At 33.6% G+C, this 11,304-nt stretch overlaps 1 protein-coding gene across 1 annotated transcript; it reads right to left on the minus strand.

Annotated features, from left to right (window-relative positions):
• Positions 1–15: 15 nt before the first annotated feature.
• Positions 16–8,789, minus strand: LOC141394224 (uncharacterized). The gene is given in 6 exon segments (XM_073968232.1): positions 16–512; positions 4,687–4,858; positions 4,921–5,153; positions 5,155–5,550; positions 7,961–8,245; positions 8,351–8,789. Coding segments are annotated over 6 exon segments (1,515 nt in total). The 5' UTR covers positions 8,609–8,789; the 3' UTR covers positions 16–341.
• Between the last annotated feature and the right edge of the window lie 2,515 nt (positions 8,790–11,304).

An 11,304-nucleotide genomic window follows, 5' to 3' on the forward strand; every position in this document is an offset into this window, starting at 1 on the left:
GAGAACATTAACTAGTTTATTTTTTTTCTTTAAAATAATACTTTATTGTTTTTGTTTTGCCTTTAAGTTATTTTCACTATGATAACTTTATTCTACTAAACGAGCACATATTTTAAGTACATTTTACATCATGGTCATATTTTCTAAAAAGACTGACGAAATACACAATTACATAACAAAAAACAACAGAAAAAGAAAACAAAAAATTGAGAAAAATCTAACTTGAAAGTGTCCAGATAATTAATGTTTTAAATAATACAAGTCTTTTCTGTATGCAGCAACAACTGAAGGCACAACATTTTCGGCAATTCTCCGACATTCCGACACCAGAAAACAACAACTCAATTGTTGTAGTTCTGTCGTCCCCCCAATTCCAAAAGGAAACGATCTGGATGATCCATCCAATCTGCTGCGGTTAGTTTGACAGTGCGTTGTCGCTCGGCTTCTTTAATTTGCCATTTCTTGATATCTAATTGTACTTCACGTGATGTTTTATCTCCGCATCCCCACACCTAGAACGAAAACAAATTCATTAAATGCCCATTCATTCCCAAAGTGTGTTTTTGTTATGGAAGCTTTTATGCGTGATAACTAATCTAAAATATAATTGCATACAATAACAAGTATAGAATATAGATAACTCATTTTTATTACTGTAAACAATTTTTATTGAAAAATTTTAGATGATAGATAATGTATAAAAATACTTAAAGCATGTAATCTAATAAATGTTATGTTATTATAAATAAAACGTAAAATAACTCTATAGCTTTGATTAAAGTAATAAAATATTTCGGAATGAATAATTAATAAACAATTACATATGTGAATGTTTGGAGTTTAATGCTGGGGGAGAAATTAGTCAAATTTTTAAATACTTAGAATCACGTCAAATCATGTACATATGCAACCATACCCATGAATTCAATGAATCTTCTGCATTGGTTCCCATGAAAGTCGTGAAAAATACGATATATATATTTTTTTATCGACCCAATAGAGGTGAATTTTGTATTTTTATTTACATTATATTATTTACATTCTGTTATTGTGGAGCAGACCTCAAAGCGGACCATCGTTGAAGTCTTAGCGACTATCTGTATTAGAGATGACTGGAACCAAAGTAACCCTCCTCTCCTATACAGACTGTTCCAAGATGGAATAAAGTATGAATACTCATACAAGTTGTACAACGACTGTAGTGTATTCCAAGCTGAAATTTTCTCGATCAGAAAAGCTGCAGAATTGATAAAAAGTCTGCATGCTGAGATTTTTGAATGGGTGACTATCTTTGTGGGAAGTCGAGCAAGCGGCTCTTAGAGCCATCAAATCCTTTAGCATAAAATCTGAGACCATGCTTGAGTGCAGAGCAGCATTGAAAAAATTAACAAAATTAAAAATGCTGGATACCAGGACACTGACATTAGGGGTAACGAGAAGGCAGATGGATTAGCTAGGCGTGGATCACAATCAACAAGTCTAGTAACCACTGAATCTATCAAACCACCCTTATGTCACCTTTTTCGGAAAGTATAAATGTTCTTTGATGAAAGAACCAAAGAATTATGACATAATGAACTTGGTGCAACGTGTCAAGAGCAATTTGGCCAAATCTATCAGCCAAAAGATCAAATTCACTACTAAACCTGAGTAAAGATGAAATCAGGGTATTATTGGATACTCTGCGAATTTAAAGAAGAGGCGGATACAATAGAGCAGATTTTAAGTCGATTGTTCGCAAGCGGCATCGATTTACTGGTGTATTTTCTCCTACAAATATAACATTCTTAGAACCTGTTGTCATCAACAATATTATCATAAAATTGAAATGCGCAACCTGAATGCGTAAAAAACCAACCATTACTATCCTAAAAAACCTTAAATTTCGATTTATAAAAATATTTTATACTATTTCTTTCTGCTTCCTTTGTTTTTCATTCACCTCCTATTCTTACAGGTACTATACACCAATCCAATACTTCTTTGAATGATCACAATGGACCGAAAGGTCTCCGAATGGCGTAGTCACACAAGTGGCTACACATCTCCTAACCTAACCTACATTCTGTTTTTTTACCTAAATATTTTTCGAGTTTCCGGCTAAATAACAAACTTGATATGTGTGTTTGTTATTTAGTTGGAGACTCGAAATCATGTTCACGGTTAATAATCCTCTAGGTGATCCCCTATCATTGAACTTGAAATAGAATCGAACTCTTTGATACAACAAATATAAGAGATTTCCCCGTCTGTTCTATGATGTTAGTTCCAACTATAATCGAAATTGCTTATAATTACGAAATGCTAAAGTAAGCAATTTCCCTTATAAGTAAAAAATAATATGAAACAAAACTAAAGTGTGGCAATGAAAATTATTTTAAATTATAGTTTTTTTCTTCCTTAGGAAAAATGTCCCTATTAATATTTAAAATATCGCTAATATGGATGGATACAAAGAAATTTGTATATACACACACTAAAAATGTTATTTTATGTATTGGGTTTTGATTTAATAAGATTAAAACAATTAAATCATTCAATTTTAATCATTACTTTTGTTGATTCATTTCAATATACATAGTCAAATCCCGGTAACATTTTAATTTCTTATAATCTTAACTAAACTAATTACATATACCTCATTATCAGCTCGAAATGCTCAAGTCATATTAGAAAAAATTAAGCAAGCCAATATCGGACCCGTCGCTTAAAGTCTGAAGATTTTTTCCGACGCATCTGATTTGTATGACAGATCTTTGAATTCAATTCCAATTGATTTCAATTTTTATGCCCAGTCTTTCGACTTTCGGACTGTGTTCACTGAAGTTAATTTCTTCTACTAATAATAATTTATTACTTGTATTTCTTTTTGTGCTCGCACCTTTTTTTGCAGCAAAAGAACATATACGTTCGGTACCTTTTATGTGTAGTGTGTAAGCTTGCTATTGCTTTCTTTTATAATGTTCATCATTCATAGTGAGCACGGGCATACTTGTCTGTATTTATGTTGTTGTTTATTATTGTCCAAAGAAGACAAAGTGAAATATAAGATAAATTAAATTAAGATCGACAAATTCATTGTGTATTGTATGTAAACCTTAAGGGGTTAAGACCAATTACAAATTTTACAAAATCAAAAATATTTTTATTGGCTCATTTTAAAGTACAGGTAGAATAGAACATGTTGCAAAAATTTCGAGTCGACCGGACAAAAATTAGTTGAGATATGAGCGTTAGAAAGATAAAATTCATTGTGAGTTGTATGCAACATCGAAGTTTGAAACGCGGTTTTCTCAAATTGACATTTTGGAATGCGGTGGCCACTGTACCTCGAAAACGGATTATCCGATCTCCATATGTTTTTGTGGGATTGTTATACACATAAAAAGCTGGTACTTAAGCGAGAGTCTTTAAGAAAAAAAAAATTAAAGGATTTATGGCCAAAAATCTATCAAGTTTTTAGTTAAAATTTATATTTTTGAACTCCATTTCGCTTACCTACAAGATTACTAGGTTCGTAATGATCCCAAACAAGCATATGCTGATCGATTTATTCGTTTTCGGGCTACAGTGGGCACTGCAAACTGCTTTAGTAAAAACTATTGCTCAGTTCCAGAACCTGCAAGAAGCTACTATTTTTTACTACGATAACATTTTTTCCTTTTATGTTATCGGAAAAAATAGTAAAAATTAGTAGTTTCTTGCAGTTCTGGAACAGACCAAATATTTCGTAGACGGCAATTCGTCAGAACACTGTGAAATAGTTTTTAAGAAAAAAAAAATCCTAAAGTAGCTCATGTGTGATTTATCAGATGAAAACAAAATCTTCTGAAAAAATTTGTTAGATTTCTTGTAAAAAATTCATGAAAAATGTAATTTTTCGTGCTCAATGAGTGGCCATAACCTCTTAACGTGCGTTTTTCTCGAAATACCATTTTTGTCAATAAGCACACAAAAATCTTGTCTTCAAAGAATTTATCGCCGAAAATTGTCCTTTTATGGTTGAAAAAGAATATTTCGTAGACGATCATTTGCCGCACAACTATTTGATATATTTCAACAAAAAATCATAAAGTAGATGTTTTTTTTTGTGCTCTAAAACTAGAGTAGTTAACCCCTTAATACTTACAAAACTGAGTAAAAATATAGAGTGAACATTTTTTTTCTGAAAGAATGTAAAAATACCGAATTAGGTCCGAAAGTCGCAGAACATCCGATTTTTATCCCGCCTTTGATCAGAGAACACGTCAACTACTCCATATGACTTTCGGTCAGAAATTGGTTCCAACTCGCATCCGTAATTGGATGTTTTTTCCGACTTTCGGAACGACAGATTGACAACTTAAGTAAAAATAAGCAAGATGATTGAACAGCTTACAGTACGTTTCTATTGTACGGGATTTATCAAGTCCGGTGGATTTAAATTGTCAATTCCTTTGAATATAAGCAAAAATATTTACAAACATAACATGGAGGTCATATTAAATTTGTCATTCAGTTTGTATCGTCTTGAAATATAGAAATAAAGATAGAGTGAATGAACGTTTGGTGCAGAAATTAAGCTGATCAATTTTTTATCCCATGTATGTTTATCAATATTATGTGGTATATTTTATCGACATAAATAATTTCATTGCCAAACGACAAATCAACGACCCAAATCACATATTAATTTACATTACTTACTTCAATTGAAAGTAGAACAGCAGCAATTCCTTTACAATCAACGTTTTCAAAATGTTCGTCAACAGCTATTATTGGCTTTCTAGGATCTGCACCAGCCCGTAAACCCTTCGGATATCCACGTATAGTTGTGTTAAGATAGAGAATGTTCGGTTTCTTTTCTAATATCGAAAATCTGTTAAAAAAGGAATATTAATAGTTTTACTTTTATTAATTATCTTTCAATGATACACATACTTTGGCCACAGTTGCAAAACACAACAGCCTTCACCTCCGGTGTATAGATGAGTCTCTTTCCATTCATTGGGTGAGGCAATCAAGTAGGTTTGATCATCTTTCGTGTGTATTAATATCAGTGTTGGTCCTCGATAACCCAGGACGTGATGTAAAAATCGATTGGCACCCAAACCATGTTCATTTGAGTCGTATAATAAAGTCCAATGTGACGGCATCATCGACAATTTTTTCGATAAAAATTTGTGCAGCAGATGCCTTATTGGCACTTGGTGATGTAACTTTTTGTGGCTTAGAGTATAATGGCGGCAAAGCACCGGCCAATAACCAGGCTTGCGATAATGGCATCAGAGTAGAAGAAGCATCAACCGAATCTCCCGATGGAACATTTTGACTCTTGTCGGGAAATGGATTTCGTTGTTCTAGTACTGGTGTTTGCAGCTCTATCCCACATGATTGTCCATCCTGTTCAAGTCCACGATACGCTGTTGAAAGTGTGTGAACACAATATTTGTGCACTAATAGTACTAAACGTATTAAATTTTGTTCGAACCAACGGCATACAAATCCAACGCTTAATGTATCATGACTGAAAAATATTGATTTCGTCACCGAGCCGAATGTACGATTTATCTATAATGAAAAGGTAACTTTTTCTAAATTTTTGATATCAGAAATCCAAATATCCAAAGTTAAAAATAATCAACAGTACACTTTTGGAACTTAATATGGAACAACGTACTTTGTTCCTAAATGAGATACAATGCGTGTGCTCATTAAAAAAAAACATTGCAATTTTTGAGCATTGTAAGGCAAAAGGGAAATAGAAATGTCGTTGCACCGATATTTTTTAACTCAAAACATAAACTTCGAATTTGGCAAAAACTCTCGCAGTTTTTAACTTTACCTGTCTGTGGCTGTTTTCAGCTGTTTTTCTCATTCAAATTCCTTTTAACAGAACAGTGGCAAAATCGAGTACCACAAATTCATGTATACTATTTGTATATTTTTTAAATTTCTAAAATTTCGATAGTGGATTTTACCGCTTTCATTTTAAAGACGAGACTTTTGCGGGATAATGAGTCATTATTATTTATACATATATCGTACACATTAATCCGAAACAAATTGCATTAGAAAAAAAATCTCAACAAAAAGGCGTATAAAGCAAATTAAGGATTTCTACATATATGTTAAAATTTAGGCTGACATCCGTATTGTCAATTGCTTTACAAATGACAAATAATATACAATGTTTTCTGTTTCTTTTCGCCGATGTACTTAACAACTAGAAAGCTACGTGTTTAAAAACAGGTATTTTTAACGCAGGTAAAAAGCAAACAAATATCACTTTTTCTGATGATATTTTGAAAATGTTGTACGTAAACAAAAAATATATATAATTGAAATGCACGATTCGCGAAGGTAAGTATGTATATATAAGCAATAAATGGTAGCAATTATGTACAATATGTTTGTTTTTTATTTACAGTGATTCTAGATGGAGATTCGAGCAAAAAAATGCTTCTGACAACAAGGCTGCGTAATGAACCAGATTTTCGTTCGAAGCGAAAAAAAAAACAATAAAATAACTATACGTGATTCCCATATTCCCCTTAAAAGTACTAATATTCATCCTAAAATGGGAGTAAAATACGTCATCCGGCAGATGATTCTAAAACATTTATTTTTATTGTGTTTATCACATTCAGCAAATTTTGACTGGAGGTTTCATTCACGCATTGTGATAAATTAAAAAGTGTTCATGTTTGCTTTCCCTAATAACATATGTCACCTGTTCCACATCGTCAATGTAAAAAATGTTCACAGTTGCATTGTTGTGCCCAATGCGCGCAATGAGTGTGCAACTGAAATATTTTAATTAAGTTTACAAAACACAAAGCAATTGACAATACGGAAGTCAGCTTTACTCTCAGAAAGTTGTGGGCAGGCTTAGTAAAATCATATGATTTAAGTACATATGGTTCCGAAAAACCTATATGTCTTTGACAAAAAATTATTTTTTGAAAAATGTATGTTCCCGTTCCCGAGTTTTTTACCTGTACATAGGAGAAAGTCTTCGATATTATGATAGTGTATACCTTAAGCTTTATAATGGTATCCATATTACGATTATTCGTTTAAAACAAGGAAATTTCCGGAACAAGACGGGATTACACACGAACTCTCGATTTTATGAAATTTTTACCACAGGTAGGTCTCGTTGTCCTGAACACAAAAATATATATACCATCACGGGGAAGCCCATACTTCCCGAGATATAGGCCTTTAAAGTTCTGAATTTTCTTTTAAATTATAATTTTCTTTTGCAATAGATGGCCTTCGACCTGGGAATTAAGCCTTTCTCCTATTGACAGGGGCAAATCTAGGGAACGGGAACAAACATTTCGGAACAAATTTCCTTTAACGACCCTTCGCAGAAAAAAATACAAAATTTTCCTTTAAATCGTATGTTTTTTTAAGTAGCCGGCCTGCGGCCGGGGATTTAAGACTTTCTCCTATGGACAGGAGCGAATTTCGGCTAGGCGAACAAACTTTTTTTGAAATCATAAATTTTCCCCCCAAGTAAACAAGGGAATTTTCGGGACTTCGGAGGCCTATATCTCGGTAAGTATATATTTCCCCAACAAAAGAAATACATCGTTGGAATCGGCATGAAAAGCATCTGTGGTAATTTTTTCATAATTTTCTGCGGTGGGTCGGTAAAGGAAAGATATGCCAACATTTCTTTTAAATTATAAATTTTTCTCTAATTAGGCGGCCTTCTGCCGGCTTTCTCCTATGGACAGGTGCAAATCTAGGGAAGGGAAACAAAACTTTATTTTATATTAATAATTTTTCTCTAATTAATGGCCTATATCTCGGGAAGTATGGACTTCTCCCAGATGATATATATATTTTTGTGTTCAAGACAACAAGACCTACCTGTGGTACAAATTTCAATTGGGAGTGCGAATTTTCCAATATTCAGGTTAAAAAGTCATAAATCACTTTAGCCTATATGATGAATGAAGTAACTTACCGAAGGACACAACAGAGAATTTCCAGAGTGTTGCATAGCAATTGTGTAACATATATGAAGCAATCTAGTTACTCCTTCTCTATCCACAAAGTCAGGATTGTCCGATTGTGCATACATTCTTATATAGCATTCTAAAATCTTTGCATCGTCCATTATTCCTAGGAATCGTTCGCACTGTTGACGAAAGGCCACGGTACCTAAATAACTTGTAGTTGCCCTAGATGTCACATGCATAAATTTAAATAAACGTTGTCCAAGATCTGCATACTGGGGAAAAACTTGCGACTGTTTAAACGACCGTTTGAGACATTGTTGATGAAGGGGAAAAGTAAACAAATGATTTTTAATTAATGTAATTTGTATTACACATAAAGTGATATCACAACCTACCACAAACACATCAGATGCAATTCCATTGACCCCTTGTTTCGATGATTTTTCTTTAAGAATTTCAGATAGTTTTTCTATAGGTACCAATTGTGTGAAATATTTCTCCGTTACATCTGCTCCAGATGCTGAACGGCTCATTGTGCTTTCGACGACCTTGAGCGCTGTTAAGGAATGTCCACTCTTGTTATTGTTACTGCTTCCACCATCAACTTCACCCCCATCATTACTACCTTCAGACTTGGAAGTTGAGTTTCCCATTATGTATAAAAATTATATTCTTAATTTCTCTTTTCTAATAATAGGAAAACAGATTGGAGTCTTATTTGAAAAAGTAATTAACAGTAACAAAGGTAACAAATGCGCAATAATTAACTTAAAATGATTGCACAGCGACAAAATTTATTCAATTGGCTTATCAAAACTGGCGTATACCATTATGAATGACGGAAATTGAAAGGTAAGTGTCAACAATTGTATGTGAAAGTCAGACGCTGAAATATTTATTGATAGTAGGCCCCGGTTCAGACTAGAATAGTTTCATGATTGAAATGTCATGATATTGGGTAGTGTTGTGCAAATTGAACTATATTGAACTACCTAGTTCACAATCTAGTTCAATGGACACCGGTCGTTTCTTTGAACAAAATGCGTATACTTATTATTTCACGTTAGTTTGTATGATGTTACTCATATGTTTTTGAACTAGGACAGTGAACTAGGTCGTTCAATTGCCCAACTCTAATATTGGGCCTGTTCGATAAGTCGAAGGTCACACTAGAGTGGTTTCATTGGAACTTTTAGGGATTCTTAAATCGAGTTCCCCACTACAGCAACTTCATGATTTTACTCTGGTATGGAAATCGAGCTAGGAACCCTGGATTTCATGAAATTGTTTCAATAAAACTATCTAGTGTGACCAAGGACTAACTTCGCAAGTAAAAGTATTTGCAAGTTATATCAACTACTTCTCATTTCTCTTTTACTGAACAACTTTGTTATCGAAGAGCATTTTGTAAAAGTTCCTACCAAAAAAGTTTGGAAGTAGTGCAATGCAGAGTTATGATTTCATTACATCTTTCGATGCAATCCACACGGAGCTATGAAAAATTCACTCCGTTCGATGTATTTTAGAAACACTCGCTTAAAGATACCTATATGTAAGACAATTTGTTGATCATTACAAAATATGTCGCAGTCTTTTCTCCAAATACAGAAAAGAGTGTCTCAGTTTGTTCCAATGCCCAACTACAGGTCCTCCAGCAAGCGAATTCAAAGAAAAACAATGATTTTAAATGTCAAAATTCATAAACAGGGGCGAATAAATGTTTTGAGACGAATTTCTTTTCTGTCAATTCATGTAGATACATACAAAACATTTTCCAAGAAAAAGTTGTTACCGTAGTTATTTTTGTTTGACGAAGCAAAAATACCTGCTGATCGAACTTGAACTGCTAAAATAAGTTAATGTAAATGAATTGCTAATACAAAACATAGCAAATGTTGACATTTAACGTGTAAAACATTAGCTTTGTTCCTTTACTTTTTTAATGGTAAGAGTGGTAAAAGAGAAAAGTGTCAAAATTGCTCTCTCATGAACATTTTTACCAGAAAAGTAAAGGAACGGAAATGGTAGATCTGGCAGCAATGTCAAAAAGAAACATAAAAAATCAATTTTCGTCTTTTATTTCACAGTTTTTAATTTAGTTTTGTCAACGTTCGACTTTTTCTTCTGTTTTTCGTCCATTTTCTTCTTCATTGTGAAATAATCGTCAAACAAAAGTCGAAAAATCAGTTCTGTCATTTTTTACCTGCAGAAATTTTGCTGGTAGCCTGTGGTAGAAGAGAAAGCCATTTCCGCTCTCTCCCCTCTCACTCTCTTAAAAATTGCTTCCAGTTTTGCCACTTTTCGGGGTTAAGGAACGCTTTGCAGGTTAAAAATGGTAACAAATAGTAAAAATGGTAACCTCAGGTAAGTAAAGGAACACAGCTATTAACTTTATTTGTTTTCTCTTTTCGAGATACATCTACCTGTTTCTGTTCAGTTTGACATTTCTATACCTCGCAGCGAATTCAAATGACAAATATGAATTGTGACAGCACAAATCGAAATCATCTGATTTTGTTGGAGGACCAATTGGACCATGGTTTGTCCTTGGACGGCTCACAGCACATCCCAAAATTTCTATTGAATTTCACGCCTACGGAAATAATTAATTACACCAGACAGTTTGTCTTCAAATACAACTCTGATTTACGAACACATAGATACATTTGTCGGCAGTCTTCCAGCTGCCCATAATTTTTTCACAGACAGTCGGGTTAACAAATTTTTGACATTTTTGTAAAAAAGAAGGACACGATAATTCAAATGTGTTGAAAACAAAAGAACATGAACAAAAACAAAATATGTGAACGGAAAACAAAAATAAATCGACGATTTTTATTCATAATTCTACAACTGTTTTTGCAGTTGTCTGGACGCCTACGTCACACAGGTAAGGTTTGGGATTTTGACAATCAATACATGAACTCAACTGTCCTGTCGTGTATAAACGCAGGGTAAGGATTTAATCTAAATTTACGATTTCTTCGCAGAAGAAGAATTCGTAGCTTAAAAGTGCTATTAAGCCGACCAACAATCGAGCAAATTCTGAAATATCCAGGGTAATCATGAATGTCAACTCACCGTGAGTTTTGTCTTTCTGCCGTTTCAATTTAAGGGGGAAGGTGAGAAAACTCACAGGGAGTTTATATTCATGATTGGGCTGATCGTTTTTTGAAAAATCCGTAGATCATTCTACATATTTTTATGTCTTCAAGGCAATTTCCAATTGTTGCCTTGAATCGCGATATACGTCTCCAGAAAGTCGATGTTCAGACTAGCAAGGTCTCTTAAAACCAATTTCGTTAAGCGGAGTACACACGATCAGTTTTGACTGTCGATTTTTCGCAAT

The sequence above is a fragment of the Musca autumnalis genome, unplaced genomic scaffold, assembly GCF_047663935.1.
Source record: "Musca autumnalis isolate F117 unplaced genomic scaffold, ASM4766393v1 scaffold_2, whole genome shotgun sequence".
NCBI lineage: Eukaryota > Metazoa > Arthropoda > Insecta > Diptera > Muscidae > Musca > Musca autumnalis.